A 20,081-nucleotide genomic window follows, 5' to 3' on the forward strand; every position below is an offset into this window, starting at 1 on the left:
CTGCCCATAAAACACACGCACTCGTGCACATGAAGCGTGTGTGTGTGTTTACACAGTGGCAATAAATGACCATTAGCAATTTATTACCGCTTAGCACAGGCCGAATGGGTGATGAGAAAAGAGCCCGTCAAGGCACAACAAGCTGCACCGATTGTATGCAACATACAATTTCCCAAAACGTCAAAGATGTCACACTGGTTGGGCCTCAACTAGACCTTGGAGGAAATCAAGTCCCTCACAGCAGGTTAAAATGCTTGTTTACACTTTAACCTAAAGTTGCTGCCAAAATAAAGCAAGAAAATGAAAATGTGTTCATTGCCGGGAGCCCTTTCGACACAGGTGATTTTTTTATTTTATTTTTGCCAACTTTTTAAATATCGTAGATATGATCAAGATTTGATTCGTGAGGGTTCAAAAATAAGACTAGTTTAATTAAAGTCAATAGCCAATATAGTGAAAAGATTAGCAAACGTAGCGTTTAGCACAATTCTATAACAAAGTAAAATAATACTAAAATAATCTTTTGTACATTTTTTTTTAATCCACAGTAAAAAAAGGTCTTATTAATGTACAGGTTGTAAACAAAAATCCACGTTTAAAAGGAGACGGCACAAAAACAGGTGAATAATCTCTTAGAGAGGAGGAGGAAGGGCGGTAATGGGAGGAACACTTATCTTTTTTAATAACAATAATAATAATTAATTATAACAATAACAAGGTGAGCGCCCCCTGCAGTCAGCATCCAACACGACAAACACATGAAATGCACAAAAAAGAGACTATTTACAAGCACGCGTCTTGTTTTTTTTTGTTATTATTATTTTTTGAAACGTGAACGTCTAGCTAACACACGTGGCCAACATCAACACGGCGGCAGGAACACAGGAAGTAGGAAACGGGATGCAGGAAGTAGTAGTGTGCACGTGTGGGCCGGTGTAACGGTGGCGGCGAACCGCATATGAAAAGTGGAAAAAGTTCATGTGGTCTGTCCATGTTTCACATTTCATTCCTTGGCCCTTGCTTGCACCTGCCGGCTCATCTTCTTCGGCCCGCCGCCTTCTTGCGACCCTGAATGGAAAAACAGCTCATTAGGTTCGCAAACGTGCCAGAAATATGTCGGGAACGTGCTGGAAATATGTCGGAGGATTTAGTGGGTATTTAAGAGCTTTTCGGGAACTTGGGCAGCATTTCAGTATTTTTTTTTAAATATAGTGGACGTTCGCTTACTCGTGGTTTTGGTTCCCACCATTTAAAAAAACAAACAAACCTTTTAGAGACTATTTCACTGGTTTTAAGATTATTTAGTGAAGTTTTAAAACGTATTTGAGTACATCCGGGAGTGTTTAGGTCACATGATTGTACACATCGTTTTTTTTTTTTTGCCAACCTTGGGTGTAGGCTCCTCCTCCTGCTCTTCCTCGTCCTCCTCGTCTTCCTCATCCTCAGAGTCCTCTTTAGAGGCCGCCACCTTCGACCGTCCTCCACGCCTTGGAAAAAAAATTAAATAAAATCCAGCAATTATTAAACAACACATTATTAAGCAGCAAATTGTGCATGTGACTCGATTCTTCATTTCAGTCCAATCAAGTTTTGCGTTTTCGTACGTTGGTTTCTTGGCGGGAGGTTGAGCCGACTTGGGCGGTCGTCCTCTCCTCTTCTGCGGCGTCGACTGGGACACGTCGGCGCTGATGATGACAGCACAAACACGGAAACGGAACGGAAAAGTCTTAATGTCTTCGTATGGCTGTGAGACTTCATGTTTCTTGTCAATTCATTTCTTTTCTTTTTATTTTGGCATAAAACCTTGAAGAACCCATCAGATTTTTCCTGTGCGTCAATTGGCCAAAAGTGGTCATGAAGTTAAGAAGGTCAAATTTGTCAAATTTTTCCTGAAACGAGCAACACCATATTTTGTGTGCATGATATAATTTTCTAATAAGTTTCTCCCCACAATTTTCAGTTGAAAGCACAACCAAGTCCCACAAGTAGTGAACAATTGTACAAAATGAGGCTTCAACCAAAGCCACATTTTACAAATCGTTTAGCTTATTGCTAACACACATTACAAAACCCCATAGACGGGCTACTAAAACTAGCATTGATGTCGCAGACGTACGGATAATCGAATGCAAATTTTGTAGCAACAATCAACAAACGAGCCTCACCTTTGCGATCGTCGTGGCGTCCTGGCTTGTCGTCCCGCTCTGGTCTTCACTTCCACGTTTTCCACTCCGCCGGCGGCGGCGGCGGCGTCTTCCTCATCATCCTCCGCCTCCTCGTCGGGCCTCTCCTCATCTTCCTCTTCGTCTTCATCCTCCGGCGGAGGCGCCGCCTTCTTGCGCCCCCTCTTGCCTTTGGCGGGCGCGGCGTCGGCCGTGGCGGCCTTGGGGGTCCGGCCCCTGCGTCCCTTCTTGGGCGGACTGTTTTGCTCGTCCTCGGGCCCGTTGTCCTCGTCCCCCCACTGGTCCTCGGACTCCATGGCGGCGCTGACAGCCGGGGCCTTCTTGCGTCCGCGCTTGGGTTTCATGTCACCGTCGTCGCCGGACGGTAAGCCGCGCTTGCGACCGCGAGGCTTCTCGCTCTCCTGGGGGGAAAAAAAGACATCAAAAGGACGACAGGAATCAGTGAACAATTACTGTTGATATTTGCTGAAAATCGGAGGATTTGGACAATTTAAAATGTAAAAAATTGCTCCAAATGATTACGCGAATATTAAAATAGTTGTCAATTAATTTGATAATCAATTAATTTTGACAGCACTACCCCACCCCCAAAAAATGTGTGGTGTCCGCTGTTGCCACCTTGTCAGTGCTGTCTGCTTGCTTTCTGCCGAAGTCCTCGTTTTCGCTGTGGTCCATTTCAGTGCTGTCGAGCCTGCGAGGACAAAATATCACACGTTAAAAAGGGAAAATTTCACTTTCACGCAAAGCGTACGGCCAGACCTGGTCTTGCCGCGCTGCGGCGAGCCGGGATTGGACGAGGAGTCCTCGTTGCTGGCCGTCTCCATGCGGGACGCTTTGCTTTGGATCTGCTTGCCGGCCGACGACAGCGGCTTGTTGACGGCGCCCAGGACGTTGGCCGACTTGGGCTGCGCGGAACGAGGCGTTAGAGGAAAAAACAACAACGGCAACAAAAGTGCGCTCACCTTTCCTGGCGTGAAGAACGACTTCATCTCGGGCGGAAGATAATTTTTTGTGTTGTTGAAATTCTGAAACGAGAAGCGCGTTTACATTTGCACACGATGGCTGAGCTCTAAATTCTGCCTGGCAACAAGTGACCAGGGAAAGTAACTCTGCTGATTGAGATATTTTTACGCTGGTAACAACCTTGTCGGGTTTGGTGAATAAGCTGGTGGGCAGGACGGGGTCTTTGGGCGACTCCAGGCTGTAGGTGGTGCTCTTGGACATGATGATGTGCATGGCCACGTCGCACACCGTGTACAGTTTCTGCCGAGGGAAGTTCGCCGGCACACGGTCAGCTACAAACGGGAAGCAGGACCGAGGACGTGGCAACGCGTACCTCGTTGCTTTTGGAGTCGGCGGGCGACTGCGCGTCTTTCGTCTGCTTGATGTTCTCCACCATCTTCCTGATGAAGGCGTGGCTGTTGTTCTCGTTCTTGGCCATGATGATCTCCAGCACGAACCACAGAGCTCTGACCGGGAAATGCAAATTGGATGACCAAATATGGACTTGGTACGGCATTCAACGTCAAAATAATCCACATATTACAAACACGTAAATATGGGCCGAACAATGTCGTTTGTTTGAGACGCACATTTTTTCACAGAAAAAAATAACAAGTACAATGCACAAAACCTTTTCTTTATTTTATTTTATTTATAAACGTGAACGGTGGTCACCGACATATATTGTTAAAAAAAAAAGTTCAGTTCCCAGAATGCATTGTGTGCCACAATTTTTAATTAATTACATTAATCCTTCTCTAATGTGCGTTTGTGTTCCTCATAGCTGAATGTGTAAAGTTTAGCACATTTATGTTTTTTTTTGTTTTTTTTCTACTTCAGGTTGTGTGTGTAAAAAAAAGAAGAAGAAAAAAAAAAGAGTGTTAGAATGGAATACTTTGTCTGACACAAATTTTCTTATTGAAAAAAAATGGTAGCAAGATTTGTTGGGAGTCACATTTTATTGATGCTTTTAAACACAAAGTTGCAAAGGGATTGGAAAAGTACCAAAAAATAACAACTATAGCACAACTAAAATGGATTTATTGACGCCAAGTGTGATATTTGTCAGAATAAAAAAGTTAAATACTTAATTACTTTAAAAAAAAATATATAATGGATAAAATAACAATTACAATAACAAATTACAGGCAAAACATTTGCCTGTTTTGCAGAGCAAAATTGTCCGATTTATTTGTCTGGGGGAACGACGGAATGTGATTATGTCTCTTATGATGCGTTAATAAGTTGAATAAAAAAAAAAAAAACAATTGGCAAAAAAGGGCACATTTTTGGGGTGCCGATTCAAAATGGCTCATCGGGCCTGACAGTAAAAACAGTCACTCCATTAGCATGGCTAGGTTGTCATGGTAACACACCGGTTTCAAAAATGTCTCCTTGGCACTTCTACTCACTCTTTGATGTCTTTGAGCTGCTCGATGTCCTGCACTTTGATGTAGTCCGGGTCGTGTGCCAGCAGGTGGATGGCGTACGGCACCACGTACTCAGGCAGCAGCGAGAACAATTTATCTGTCGGACCAGAAAATCGCAACATTCCAATCGAAATCCTTCTCAAATGTGACTCATGCGCTTACCGCTGATGGCGGCGTGCTGCTTGAGGTACTCGCGCCGGATGTTGACGTTCTTGACCAGGCACTGGCGCGCGTGGGCCCGCCGCTCCTTGACGGGGTCCTTGGCGCACAGGGCGAAGATGGCCATGTACTCCAGCGGCAGGCGCAGGCGGCACAGGCCCCGGTGCAGCTTTTGCGAGAAGCCCTGCCGCACCTGGTAGCACTCGTCCTGGAAGGCGGAAAAGAGTGCCGGTGATCGGGCGAACGGGAACGGGACGCGGGTTTTGAGCAAGTTTCCGTACGTTGATAACGAGCGCGCACAGCTGGTACTGCTCCAGCGTGATGATCTCGTGGTAACACGGCTCCTGGGCCAGCTTGAGCAGGGCGCAGGCGGCGGCCAGGCGCAGCCTCGACATGTCGGGCTTGCTGGGAATGAAAGCGAGGACGCGTGTGAAGATGCCGGCCTTGGAGGTTTGCCGGTAAACGCGGCGCACGTACCCCATCTTTCCTTGTTCGGTGAGGTCGCCGTCGCTGTGCAGGATGGCCGTCAGCATGCGCAGCGTGGAGTTGCCCGACTTGCTCTGGTTGTTCTTCACGCCCAGCAGCCAGCGCACCATCAACTTGATGCCCTGGATCTGAAACGTCAAGAAAAGAAAAAAAATCGTCATCATTTTTTTTTTTTTTAAGGTCTGACATGCACAGGGGGTCCCCCAGGTGTCTTTGTCAGGCACCCTGAAGTTCACCAATGCTGGCACAAACAAGCTAAATTCATAAATAAATGCAAAAAAATCAACACAATCTGTTTTTTAAAAATAATTTGATATTAATATATAATAAATAAAAAAATAAATAATGAATAATATTCAGTCATTTGAGTTTTATCCACCAAAATTGATACAATGTTTGCTCTTCTTAGCCCGACTGCGCACATTCCATCGCTCCAAATCACCAACAAAATGTGCACATCTCAACATTTCATCCACGGCTACGCCTACATATATTATTATTACTAATTTGGCAAAGTATTGCTTTTAAATCAGGGCCAGCGAAACAAATAAAAAAAGCTGTTAAAACATAAGGCTAAAAAATATATATTGAAAAACGCTGATAAACATTCAATATGTTTTTTGTAGGAAAAAAAACACAAATCTGTGAATCCGCAGGTGCCGAATCTCAAGCTTGCAGGGGGGTTGTATGTATGAATATTTGGTGTATTTTTGGAATTTTCCCAAAGTTTTGGGCTTCATGTCTGCAAGTAGAAGTCACTTGCTTAATCACAACACCCTAGCTCCGCCCCCTTGTCATAAATATGACAAAAAGCCACATCCCCTATTGGACCAGCAGTATATGGGGCGGACAAATAATGAGAAAAGGGTCATTTATTGCAATATGTTTAAATTAATTCAAATAATTATTCAATTAAAAATAATAACTGTTATTTTTTGGGGAAAAAAGTTATTTATTTATTTTTGCTGTCCAGCGATACGGACTTGCGCTGACCTTGGCCATGGTTTCAGGAGAAACTTCATCATCAGGAACCCAAAGTTTGGTGGTCTTCTTGCCTAGAATCTGCAAACAAAAAATATTAATGTCCACTTTATAATACTTTTCCATGCTAGCCAATTTATATCATATTTTATTTTATACCTATATTTTAATATATTTTACAATATAATCAGTATTTAGAATTATAATATTTTTTTATGCCAGCCAAAGAAAAGCCAGCAAAAAACAAGCGTCTCGTCCAAGTTCACCGAAACAAAAGCAGCGTTGAAGTTCGGCATTAAGGCCTCCAAAAAGGCGTCGCGGCTCGTACCCTGTCGTTCATGAGCAGATCCTTCACAATGAAGTTGGCCACCAGGGACTTGAGGGGGGCGGCAAATTGCTCGGGGGCCAGCTGGGCCAGGTGACCGAGCGTGGTCAGAGGCGTGATGAGCTGCTCCAGGTTGGCCGGGTCCAGACTTTTGTGGAGCGGCTACATAACACACACACACACACACACAAACGCACACACACACCAACGCTAAGTCAAGTTCTCCGTGCGGAACAAACATCTTCCACACATGGACTGACCTCAAAGATCTGCGCAAAGTGTGTGTCTCTGTTGGCGAACATGGCATTGATGCAATGGATGGCGTACTTCGCCTGGCGAGGCGTGCCCCGCTTGGCTTTGGACTGCAAGACCGGCAGCAGGACACTAGACGGGTCGGCGAGAAACATCAAAGATGGCGATGAGGAAAAAAATCGTGTCCAATGATCACGATTGAATAAATGTGGGACTCTTCGAAAAGCTGAACGTTGAGTAAAATTCCATAGAAATGGAGAAACTGAACAAAAACAGCAAAAATGGATCTTTCGACGCTTATAGCCGTCGACGGCAGCGAATGCGCCGACAACGGTTGCACGTACGACTTGATGTGCGGGTAGCTCTCCTCCATCTTGCTGCCCGTGTTCTTGAAGATCTGCAGCGCCGCCTCGGCCACCTTCTCGTCGTCCATCTTCAGGCAGCCCAACAGAGACTCGAAGGTCTCGGCCGAGTGGAAGGACACCGGGTGCGTGAAGGACAACACCTGGGAGACAACACAAGGACATCTCAAACAACTACGTCCCACACGCTATCAAGATTAATCGGCAACTAATCGGTTATCAAAGTAATACATAATTATTTGTGATAATTAATCGTTTAGGAATCATTTGAATTTAAGTGTCCAACTGCTCGGAATTTCAGCTCACCAGTAAATATTCTCAGATTTCCGTCGTCGTCCTTGAAAAAAGCAGATTATCTTCGTTTTGAACCAAAATAAAACAATCGCCTTTACTTTGGATAAAACAAAAACATTTTCACCAATTTTTCTCACATTACAGAACAAAATAGTAATTGAACAATAATTAATCTGTGCACTGTCAATTTGAAATAATGTTTTTAAAAAAAGGGACGTAAATTTGAATGTTATTTTTTTTAAATCCAATTCAGCGATTAATTGATAAAATAATCAAGAGAGATTAATCAATTAATTAAATAATTGTTAGTAGCAACCCTAATTTCATACATTCATTAGAATAGAAATGCAAACAAAATAAATCATCATGAAAGTTTATTTTTCCTCGGGGTGTGCAATTAATTGAAATTTAATTACAATTTCAATTATGACACTACAATTGCAAAAATTGGCATCATCGTAAACAAAAATAAAATATTAATACGCAGTTTGAGTTGTTTAAATTGATATATTTGCACCTTTTTTATTTTAAAATAACAACTGTAATAAATCGTGTTTGATCCAATTACAATGTCTTAATATTTTTTACATTAATACATTTTCTAGTTTTGTACCAAAAACAAATGATTGTCCTAAACGTGATTTTAATTATTACCAAACGAATCATGATTAATATTTTCTTCATAAATCGAGCAGCCCTAATTTTTCCCTAAATGAAATTGAACACGAAATGAAGTGCTGCCTCTACCAGTGAAAATGCTAATGCTAATCAAAATAAATGAATACAAATCGACTCCTCACCTCGTAATAACCTCCACAGTGCTTTGCTTTGCTTTTGTAATAAAGAACTCGTTTAACTACCTTGAGCAGTTCCAGGCCGGCCCTGATGGCGCCGTCTGTGGGAACGCCCTCCTCGTCGTCGTCGGCCGTTCCCTCGATGGATTTGTTGACCTGTTTGATCAGAGCGCTGACAAAAGGCCCAGAATTAGCATCAGAATTCGCTAGCATGCGAAAGCGCCACCCGACGTCTACCTGATGGACTCGGTGTCGATGTGCACAGGAGCGATTCTCTCCAGGAGGAACTTGACCATCTCCAGGAAGGGATTGCTTGGCTGCTTGGGACTGCCCAACTTCTTTGTGATATCTCGCTGCGATGAGAGCGTCGGAATGTCGAAAATGCATCACAACACGAGTACGTGGGACCACCTGCCGGAAAGTGGAAAAGGGACTCACCACACACACTTCTGCCTGCTTGCAGGAACACGAGGGGCTGACCAGCGTCTCCAGCTGGTCTCGGATCCGCTCGTCGTCCTCCAGGACCTGGGCCAGCTTCTTGACAAAGTCTTGAGCCTTGCCCGGATCTGGAAGGTTTTCTGAGACGCGCACAATGTTAACTCATTCACTGCCATTGACGGCTATAGACGTCAAAAATTGATTTGAACTATTAGTTTCACATTTTCTTCCACTTTTGTTGACAAGAGTATGAAAACTTAGGGAAAAAATGTATTGTACATTTAGAACAGATATAAAATTTGTGATTAATCTTGAGTCATCTGATTAATTATAATTAAAAATTCGAATCGCCTAATGCCCCTAATTTAAAAAAAAGAAAAGATTCTAAAAAATTTGGGGCGTCAGACGATTACATTTTTTTTAATTGTAATTAATCGATTAATCACAAATTTTTTATCTGTTATAAATACACAATTTAAAAAAAATTGAGGTTTTCATACTCTTGTTAAAAAGTTTGGAACTAATACAGTTCAAATGAATTTTTGACGTCTATAGCCGTCAATGGCAGTGAATGAGTTAAAGGAGACATGAGACAGACGTCTTCTTTAAAATATTTCCTGGCACAGTGACAAAGTACAAATCGGTTCCTTACTGGTGATGACCATGACTTTGGCGAAGACGGCCTTGCTGGACGATTCAGACTGCCAACAGCGAGAAGACGGAAAATAAACACACGGGAAAAACGCATTTGACTAAACGGCCAGATTGCTTCCAGGCTCGCAACGTTTGGCTACCTTGGGTTTCTTGACAAGGTCCAGCAGGTCTTTGACGTTGTGCCTCAACAGATTCTGACACTTCCACATCTCATTCAGGGCTCTGCGAGGACGGGAAGTCACGTCGGGTTACAAGGGCTCGATTGACTTCAACTTGCAGACGACCGAGGACGACTCACTTGACCGCGTTGGTGTCTAAGGTGGCGTAGAGGTAGTAAAGACACTTCATCCTCTCTGCCGTCTCTAGGTTGTGAGGGACCATGTACTGGGCAAAGACACGCTCCACGAGTAACCTGGACAACGGGGCACCATTTCCACAGTGAACTTGCATTTAATCAGAAATTGATTGCACATTTTAGATCTGTTGTAGATGTGCATTGAAATCGTTTCTCATTCTTTTGTTAACATACAAGTAGACAAACGTGGTTAGTAAACACAAATGTGGTAGTATCTTTTAGTAAATTTTACAAGTAATTCTATTTGAAGTTAAAAAGATATATTAAATAGTTTAAAAGGAGTGTGAAAAAAAAACAAACAAAATATTTATTACATTTTTTTTAATTTATTAATTTTTTTTTAATTGACCTGTTGTTTTTTTTTTATAAAAAAAAAAAGGAGAGCAATGATGATGTCAAATCGAATGAACAATACTGAGCTCTCCTGTTAAAAAAAAAAGGAGTGTGAAAGATTGAGTCATAGATTTGTGTTGAGGTACAGTATTTTTTTTGCCACTAGGTGGCATTAGTGTTTCATGTTGGGCGTTGGTGACAGGAACAGTACCGTATTTTCACGGCTATAAGGCGCACTTTAAAGTCTTAAAATAGGCCTGGCGGGCCACCAGGCTTTCCCCCCTCAGTCAACCGTTATTTTCCCGGGCCGAATTTTGCTCCCAGTCTGGCATCCCGGACCACCAAGCTGAGCTCGTTCTCATCGATTGACAAACACACACACCTGTCGTCGATACTGTTCTGGTAGTAGATGTGCAACAGCTTGTCTTTGATCCACGAGATCTGCTTGGACGCCTCGCGCCCGCCCTCGCCCTGCAGCGAGTACTTCCTGTAGATGGACGCCAAGCCCATCATGGCCTCCTTGCGTACGCGCCACTGAGAAGGGAAGCAGAAAATACGATTGTGACATGCGAGAGATCGTCTTGGAAGGCTCAGCGGGTACTCGGTTACCCTCTTGTCCAAGGTGCGCTCTTTGACAAAGTTGAGCAACGCATCGTTGACCAGAGAAAGGTCCTTCTTGGCGGCGGTGACGATGGAGACGATGACGTCGTGGCGAATGGCCTCCTCTGGGTCGTGTGAACGCACCCTTAAGAATTCTGGAGACAACGAAGACACGTGCAGAACAGAAAAAGCGTAAGCTAAAGCAACACGTCTGCAAAGTCGGCAAGTTTTGCAAGCCAAAGTAGCCTGGTTAAAATGTTTTCTTAAACACAACTCCAGAAAAAGTTATGTTCCTTATTTTGGCAATTCATCGATTATCCAGACTTAACTCTTTGACTGCCAGACGTTTTCAGAAAAGGGATGCCGTGGGTGCCAGCCGATTTAAGCATTTTTGACTGATCTTTTGACTGATCTTTCAAGGTCCACAGAAAATTATGTGTTTGGACTATGGAAACACACATACTACCAAATGAAAGATTGGACTCTTATCTTTCATCAGAAAAAAAAAGTTTGTTTCTACCTTATTCCGTTTTTCAGTAATCAACAATAGAAAATGGTTAGTTTCACCTCTGTTTTGAAAAAAAAAACGTCTTTTAACGTCTTTGGCACTCCTCCATAGGATTTTACTAAACGTTATTTAACGTTTTTGGCAGTCAAAGAGTTAAAAAATAAATAAAGAAATAAAATGAATTGACAGCCCTTTATTAAAAAAAAGAAAAAAGAAAAAAAGGAATCCACGTGCCTGTGAGGTCTTTGGCTAAGTCCGGATGGTTCATGAGACAGTGACTGGCAAACTTGACGCACTCCAGTCTGATGGGCACATGGATGTCGTTGAACCTTTTCCAAGTGGGCGACAGCGTTCATGTCAGACACCATCATTCATCTGAACAAAAATTTTGGATTGGGCTTCCGGCATCTACCTGCCCAGGTAGCACTGCCACAGCGGTTTATTCTGCGCCGCCAACTCCGAGTCCTTGGCGCCAAACATCTTGGCCAGCAGCTTGACCACCTGCAGCCTCTCGTCGTTGTCATTGCTCTGCACAAAAAAAAAAGATGGAGGGAAGTGCAATTTGCACGGACGTTTTAAATTGCAGCTTTTCATTTGAGAAGACGACGGCGATTGATGAGCTTTCTCGATGTGCCGGATGCCTTTGAGACTCCGCTGGCAACATTTTGCCGACTGGCAGCTTTATCTCGTTCACAAAAAGCCGCACACAAGAAATATGAGTGTTCACATTTGCTGGGGGTGAATTGCATCGATTCCTAGCAATGGGTCCAAATCTCTGAAAAGCATTACTTTCAATTCAAAATGCAGAACTATCTTTCACAGCGCAAATTCTTTGTTCATTTTTGTGCATTCTGTCATGATGAACAAGTGATGCGCAGAAAGTTTAAGTGGCTGCGGCGCATCTGAGACCTTAAAGGTTGCAATGTTTTAAAATAAATGAGTAAGAATTAAAACTCCTCTGAAAAGTGTTTACTTGAGAGAATACGTAAGAATTTGCATCCCTTGAAGGCAATTTAGTTGCCAGAATGATAACAGGAATAAGAATTAAAGCCCTTTCAAAAGTTAACAAACTGTTTTATTAATAATGGAAATAAAAATCAAACCTTCAAAAAGGCGATTTAACTACCTTTACAAAAATCAAACTAGCCCTCCTCACCAAAAGGCCATTTAATGACCGAAACAATAATAATAAATCATCTTTAGTTCGGAATAAGAATTAAAGCCTGACCCACAACCAAAGGCGGTTTTGTTGCCAGAATGATATTAGGAATAAGAATTAAAACCCCCGCCCACACACACACACACAAAAAAGGCTATTCAATCATGGGAAAAATAACAGGAATAAGAATTAAAGCCCTTTCAAAAGTTAGCAAATTGTTTTATTAATAATGGAAATAAAAATCAAACCTTCAAAAAGGCGATTTAAGTACCTTTACAAAAATCATACTAGCCCTCCTCACCAAAAGGCCATTTAATGACCGAAACAATAATAATAAATCATCTTTAGTTCAGAATAAGAATTAAAGCCTGACCCACAACCAAAGGCGGTTTTGTTGCCAGAATGATAGTAGGAATAAGAATTAAAACCCCCGCCCACACACACACACACACACACACACACATACACACAAAAAAGGCTATTCAATCATGGGGAAAATAACAGGAATAAGAATTAAAGCCCTTTCAAAAGTTAACAAATTGTTTTATTAATAATGGAAATAAAAATCAAACCTTCAAAAAGGCGATTGAACTACCTTTACAAAAATCAAACCAAAAGGCCATTTAATGACCGAAACAATAATAATAAATAATCTTTAGTTCAGAATAAGAATTAAAGCCTGACCCACAACCAAAGGCGGTTTTGTTGCCAGAAAAATATCAAATGAAGCTTGCTTCCAAAAAGGCAGCCAAAGGGTGTTTTTTTTCAAATGAATACGAATTAAAGTCCAACCTTAAACGAACAGAAAGAAAAGAAATATTGGCCCTAAAAAATCATTTTCCATACATTTGCGTTATCACAAGTGACATCATACTTCTAAAGCCATTTAGTTATCTCGTACCTTGAGCTTGAACTCGAGCTGCGGCAGCACGGAGAGCAGCAGGTGGCTGTCGATGTTGTAGAGCTCCAGGATCAAGTCGAAAACGTGCTCGGACAGGTCGCTCACCGACGTCTTGCCCAGCATCAGCACCTGGTTGAAGAACTGCAGCGCGCGCGCGCGCAAACGTTAGCGGCCAACCCGCGCCACACAAAACGACAGATGTGAACTTGAACTGCTCTCACGTTGGTGATGTAAGGCTCAATGGACTGAGCCGTCCTCTTCAGCAGAGCTTTGGCCAGGTCGTACGCTTGCTTGTTCAAATTCTGCACGCAAAGAACAAGATATGAAAACTAAGTTAATGGGTTGTTTCAATATTGCCCCCCATCAAATCCAAGGCTGTTTTAAGGCCTGTTCAGGGATGTGATTTGACCAAAGTGAAATTATCTGAAAATTTAGCCGGGGGCCGCTCATGGGTTTTCCGTGTTTTGAAGTACTTTCAATGCACTCACATGACAAAGAAATAGACAAAACAACAGCATCAATTTTTAATGTATATTGAACTATCCCATATAAAATGGCAGTTTTAGTCAACTCAAAATCAGTCACATTCAAAAACATTGGACTGCCTTTGCTTTTAAAAACTATCACTGAGAATATCATCATATCTAACTAATGTGATTACTAAGTTAACACATAAATAATGTTGAAGAGTTCAAATTTCATGAACAAATAATTGTATCATGACCAAATGAAAAGTAACTCATATTAGAGCATAGCACAAATGTCTTTGTTATAGCAGAAGATGTTATCTGTCGGAGTCATGTGCATACACAATGAACTACAAAAAAAAAATTAAAAAAAAATAAATCTGAATTTTTTTTTTTTGGGGGGGAGATAAAAAAAGCGTAATTCCGCGAATTAGCGGAAAAATCACATCCCTGCCTGTTTCAACAAATTAAAGACCTTTGAAGGCCATTTTGAAACCCATTGGACTGAAATTGAAGAACTTTTTGGCCACTTTGCTGACGTTTAAATCATAATTTGTAGATCTTAATTTAAAAATGAATAATTATATCACTTGTGTATTTTGAAAAAAATCTAAAAGAACCAGCGTACTTCTGAAACTGCAGTACCACTTCTCAGCTGCAGGGGGCTCATTAAATGCAAGCGTATGGGAAAAAGAAGCCTCGTGAACATTTGTGTGTTATAGTGTGCTACACACACCTTGTGTGCTGGCACCAGGTTGACCAGGACCGTGTCCAGCAGCTCCTGGGACACGGTGTCGCCCTCGCAGATGATAGAGCTCATCAGGTCCACCATGTGCATGTGCACCTTCTGGTTGTGGCCGTTGCTACGGAAACAAGGAGGCGGGCCGGAGGTTCACGCATGTGAAGTTGCCTGGGCGGAAGTGGGCCGGGAGCGGGTCCGAGGACTTACTTGATGACCTGGAAGAGCGTGCGGTACAGCTGGGTGAAGATCTCGTTGCTGTCTTCCAGCTCGAAGCAGATGTTGTAGGATTTGACCCAGGCGATGTTCTGCGCGGAAACACGGGAGGTCGTGTCAACACAGATGCAAGAAGCCGTTAGTAAGTCATTCAAACAACACGATGATGAAAGCGTTGAACTGGAGAACTTCACGAGATGACAGCGACCAACACAAGTGCTCGCCAACCTTTTTTTGCACCATGGACCAGTATCATGACTTTAAAGGGACGGTAACGTGAAAAATCAACTTTTTGGAGCTCTTCGCCATGTTATGATTCTAATTCCTCACAAAAAAACATCACCCAAGTGGTGTTTTCCTCCATTCGCCTGTCTGAGAAATTCGAGGTCATTCTGCTCTCCAAGCGCCATCTGTGACTATGCACCGACTGTAGTTTTAAGATGTCATATCACCATTCACCACTAGATGGCAGACATAGCTGCGTTGGACTTACTGCGCCATACTACAAAATAAGTAGGCCTGATCTTTTTTTTTTTTGTGGATTTTGAATTATATACAGTACAAGTAGTAACTCAAAAATATTAGCAGGTTGAGCGAGATGCTTTTTGTGGATATTTAATTAATTTTTAATTATTATTATTATTATTATTTTTAATTTTTCCAAAAATGGGGAAAGAATTCGCAAATTTCCTTTAACTATTGACGGGAAAAAAATCTGTGAATATGCACTGACTGTAGTTTTAAGATGTCATATCACCATTCACCACTAGATGGCAGACATGGCTGAGTTGGACTTACTGCGCCATACTACAAAATAAGTAGGCCTGATCTTTTTTTTTTGTGGATTTTGAATTATATACAGTACAAGTAGTAACTCAAAAATATTAGCAGGTTGAGCGAGATGCTTATTGTGGATATTTAATTAATTTTTAATTATTATTTTTTTTTTTTAATTTTTCAAAAAATGGGGAAAGAATTCGCAAATTTCCTTTAACTATTGACGGAAAAAAAATCTGTGAATATGCACTGACTGTAGTTTTAAGTTGTAATATCACCATTCAACACTAGATGGCAGAGATAACTTAGTTGCACTTAGATCAGGTCTTATACCGCTTCATACTACAAAATTAGTAGGCCTAAACCTTTTTTTTGTGCATTTCAAATAATATGTAGGACAAACAGCACCTCAATAAAATTAGTCAAATTTAGGGGGGGAAATGCACAAAATTAGCTTTTTTTTTATAAACTTTCCTCTTGCAGCTCTCATTCTGTTTTATATCATTTTGTGCCAAAGCTAACACGCTAAGCACGTACCTCCAGCAGGTAGAAGTATCTGTTGAACTGAGCGCTCTTTGTGTCCTCCAGGCCTTTCAGCTGCCTGGTGATGAACATGAAAATGTCCTGCGGGGAGCACATAAGAGTCGAAATGAAGACAGAGTGGCAGGAGGCGGCCCGATAACGAGATGTTGCGGTACCTTTAGCTTATCGGGGGAGGTGTACGGCGCCTCGGGAGCGTAGATTCGGAAAATGTCGGCCAGGCAGCACGCCACCAGCAGGCGCACGTCCTTGTCGGGGTGCTTGAGGAAGAAGTCGGAAGCCAGGTGCAGGGCCAGGTTCAGGTAGAGCTCCTTCTCCTCCTCCGAGTCCTGGTCCATGTCCATGAAGGTCTTCACCACCATCTGGAGGGCGATGATAAGAGTGATGAATGAATCCGTGAGCGTAAAGAGAAAGTGCAAAAAGGACGCACCTTGAGGCGGCGGACCATCTCCTCCTTGGAGATCTTGTCGGAGATCTCCTTCACCCCCGGGGGGTAGGTGACCTTCCCGTCAGCGGCTCGAGCTTTAGAGTGAGCCATCCTCTGGAGCTCTTCACTGCCTGAACGCAAAGACGCAAACACAGGTTGAGGCAGGATTTCAAACCGGAAGCAGTGAGAAAACACCTGGCTGAAGACAAGGTTAGTGCGTGAGCAAAGATTTTGTGTGGGCGCCATCGGCTGTCAGATGATCGCGTGCGTGTGTTTGTGTTGGGGGAGGAACAGCAAACACAAAAAAGTAACACCAAACAAAGTCAAGCCAAACTACCGTCTCATTTGGATGCAACATTGTTGCCCAAAAATCAAATGGTCAATCAAGCATTTCGGTCACATCAAATTCAAATAGACCTCCACCAAGGCTTTTACAAGTTGAAATCAAGAAAAATGACGAATGATGCCCAATCTGGATTAAACTCGACTTTTAATCATGTCTGATCCAGCAAGAACATTTACTTTAACGTGGGCATTTAAATGTTGGATTTTTTTTTTTAAATGTTGGATTTCCACTGACAGCAAACATCCAATCTGTATCAAATTGAGATCAAACTGAGTTTGCTGCTCAGATGATGCAGCATCCACATTTACTTGACACTCATATCTTCCATTTACACTGAAAACCAAAGTGCAATTTAGATCAAATCTGGATGAAACTATTTCGACGTATCAATGCCTGATCTTGCAGATTGATTTACTTGAACGTGGACATTTTACGAGCTGCATTCACACTGGCACACAACTGCATCACATCTCGATGAAACTGGTTTGACAGGACAACTTTTGATTCAGAATACGTGAATATAAAATGGACTTTTATGTGTGGCAATTAGACCGTTGACTAATATGCAAACTGGATCGGATTTGGATCAAACTTGCTTTAAAAGTCACAACTTCTGATCCAGCATACACTGCGTGTTGCATTTACACTGACAACTAATGCGGAATCTAGATTACCCCCCCTTTTTTTTCTTACAACTTCTGAACCACATTTACATTAAAATTTCACATTTAGATGTTGCATTTACACCGACAACTAACACAATATGGATTAGATGAGGATTAAACTTGCTTTTTAACAACTTTTGCACCACTACATATTTACGTCAGATCAGAGGACAATTTTATAGGCAATGACATCATTATTACTGGCTTGCCAGACTGCCGTTTGTAGCTCCACTTTGTCGCGTTTTTTACGGCTCTCTCACATTTATAGCGCTGTTGTCAGACTGGCCATAAAACGGAATACACTTAACAGGCTGAATTTAGGGGACAAACAAAAAAATGTGAAAATACACTCAGACGGAAATGCTTCACTTCAAAACTACCCCAATTGCATATATGTACAAAAGTTTTGGGACACACCAAGTAAACAAAAACAGCAAAAAATGACTGGTAAGAATATTTATAAAAACAGCACAACTTCTGGGTGCTGATTTCAATCAAGTTGACAGCCAAACATCAGACAAACATTTACCCAAATATGACACCCCCAACTTCACACAGCAATCAAGCCAGTGCTGTTTAGAAGAATATGAGATATTTCGTAGCATTATACTAGCGGATGTGGCTCAGTCAATAGAGAAAGTTGTCCAGTGACCAAAGGTTCTGACTGTCGGCTGTTGAGGCGTCCTTGGGCAAAACACAGAACCCTGATTTGCTCCCAGTGGGCCTGTCGGCGCCTTGCATGGCAGCAGCTGCCCATTAGTGTATCACTGTGCGGGAATGAGTGAACCTTTTGTAAAGCACTTTGGCCACCGTGTGGTGCAGATGAAGAGCTACGTAAGAGCACTTCAATTACCAAATCGCCAAAATACACTTGTCAATTATGTAGTGGTGCCTGTTATTAATAATAAAGAATGAAAAGTAATGCATTTGCAGTAAGTGTTTTTGATAACTGCAAAACAATGTTCATTGTTTACAATTTGTCCTAAATTTAGCAATAGCGGCCCTGATGGAGAACTGAAAAGGATTCTTATACTATCATAAATACAATACTATTTGACCATTTATATTGATTTGTTTCTATGCCAGCCTGTCAAAATACGTCTTTACATGACTGCTGTACTGTGCTGGAAAAATATCAATGTCTGCATCAATTAATCAACTTTGACTGAGCTTTCATCAACTACTAAATATCATCTCACTTTGCACGAATTACATCGGTGTGACGTCATTACACTATAATTTACCTACATGCAACATCTTAATCGTCTGTTCTTTCTGATGTAGATTAAATTGACATTTGTTTAAAATTCCTCCTTAATTAGTTGCGCCTTTCTGCTTGCTTCTATATTATAAATAAAAATTTACTGCTGTGACAAGTCAATTAAAATAAAATAAAAATAGGATTGTTTGTTTGTTTTAAAGGGATGTAGAAACGCCAAATTCTGTAGCATATTAACAGACAGAATAGATTGGTTTATGTTAAGTGGGTCAAATTCACTCGCGGTAAAGCTTAAAACTCGAGACATTAAATATCACAGAAGTGTGCTTTGTTTTTGTTTTTTTACTAACGTGAGGAAGATGGGAGCCTAGGGGAGCTAATCCGGCTAGCCACCTAGCTCGCTCACTAGCTGCTAGGGGGCTAACCATCGCTAGCCGTGGAGCTAACGCGGCTAGCGGCGCCAGCTCCGTGATGACAGAGAGGGCGGACGGCGGGTCACTAACAAAAACATCCCCGCGGGTAGCCGCTACCTCCACGCCAAAACAGCCCACGACCGCCACCCTTTAACTACCCGGGAGGCTCGGAGGTACTCGCACGCGACAGGCTAACATTTATTGAAGAGGGCGGAGGGACCATCACGTACAGCGGAGTCACAAGCGCGGAGGCTCGGACGCGGCAGCCGAGCCGAGCCAGGCGGGCTGCGCTCCGGCTCGCAGCCACGGAAAGCGGGGCGTCTCGGCAGAGGTCTCGCCCACCAACCCCCGGGTTTCTCTACCGCGCTCCGTCCGGCTGTGGTGCCTCCGCCGTTAGTATTTATTGGAGTGAATTGCAGGCGATAATGGTGGCGTTACGCTACCTGTTTGTGTTGAATTGTGCTCAGTCGCCGTCCTCCTCTGCAGCGATCTTCCCCCCTCCTGGCTCCAAAATGGCGCCAATATGCGAGCGTTCACCGCATCGCATCGCCGGACGGGCGAGCAGCGCCCCCCGCAGGCGCTCAGTGGAAGCTCTCCATTGAAGCGGTGGCAGGGGGGTGTTCGTGGACCATGGAGGGTTCACCACCAAAATAAAAATCACAGGGCGATAGATATCTTTTATTAAAAAACGGACATATATAAAATGAATAACAAATAACCAACACGGAAAGCATACTTCAAATACATTGTAAATCGTATTTGCTGCCAATTATGCGTTATAACGAGTGAATGAGTTTTAAAGTCCCTGTAAAGAGAAAATAAAAGTTTTGTAAATTTTACATACCACAGAGAAGAGCATTGTTGACAACCATGTCAAGTTTGAATGATAAAAAAAAAACACACACCATAGAATGAGGCTTCAAAAATCTTTGTACATGCACTAGTCCTTTTCTCTAGCAGTTTCGTTGTCCTACTATGTCAAAATCACTGCTAGTGGGCATTTTAGTGCTACTAGTAGGAGGCTGCTAGTGCCTTTACCTACTAGTTTAGCCTTGC

At 42.5% G+C, this 20,081-nt stretch overlaps 1 protein-coding gene across 1 annotated transcript; it reads right to left on the reverse strand.

Moving 5' to 3' along the window:
* Positions 1–324: 324 nt before the first annotated feature.
* Positions 325–19,980, reverse strand: pds5b (PDS5 cohesin associated factor B). The gene is made up of 35 exons (XM_077546923.1): positions 19,469–19,980; positions 16,386–16,513; positions 16,114–16,317; positions 15,953–16,039; positions 14,633–14,730; positions 14,420–14,546; positions 13,438–13,518; positions 13,217–13,357; positions 11,569–11,684; positions 11,391–11,485; positions 10,658–10,803; positions 10,431–10,582; positions 9,659–9,772; positions 9,501–9,582; positions 9,359–9,407; positions 8,707–8,846; positions 8,506–8,621; positions 8,335–8,440; positions 7,163–7,323; positions 6,827–6,950; positions 6,570–6,728; positions 6,254–6,322; positions 5,252–5,388; positions 5,056–5,179; positions 4,778–4,982; positions 4,598–4,712; positions 3,520–3,652; positions 3,327–3,446; positions 3,146–3,208; positions 2,943–3,088; positions 2,802–2,874; positions 2,166–2,584; positions 1,605–1,685; positions 1,388–1,487; positions 325–1,068 (listed from the first exon to the last, which is right to left on the reverse strand). The coding sequence occupies exons 2-35, from the start codon at positions 16,491–16,493 to the stop codon at positions 1,036–1,038; spliced, it is 4,224 nt and encodes a 1,407-aa protein (XP_077403049.1). The 5' UTR covers positions 16,494–16,513; positions 19,469–19,980; the 3' UTR covers positions 325–1,035.
* Positions 19,981–20,081: the final 101 nt, after the last annotated feature.

The sequence above is a fragment of the Vanacampus margaritifer genome, chromosome 16 (genome assembly GCF_051991255.1).
Source record: "Vanacampus margaritifer isolate UIUO_Vmar chromosome 16, RoL_Vmar_1.0, whole genome shotgun sequence".
Lineage (NCBI taxonomy): Eukaryota > Metazoa > Chordata > Actinopteri > Syngnathiformes > Syngnathidae > Vanacampus > Vanacampus margaritifer.

What these genes read in the sequence shown, in the direction of transcription:
- pds5b (XM_077546923.1), bottom strand. Translation starts at nt 16,493, where the DNA reads ATGGCTCACTCTAAAGCTCGAGCCGCTGACGGGAAGGTCACCTACCCC. An exon ending in CAGAACAGTATCGACGACAG is followed by an intron (nt 9,773 to 10,430) that starts GTGTGTGTGTTT and finishes CCCGTTGTCCAG; the next exon opens with GTTACTCGTGGAGCGTGTCT. An exon ending in GCAGCACGCCGCCATCAGCG is followed by an intron (nt 4,713 to 4,777) that starts GTAAGCGCATGA and finishes CTGGTCCGACAG; the next exon opens with ATAAATTGTTCTCGCTGCTG.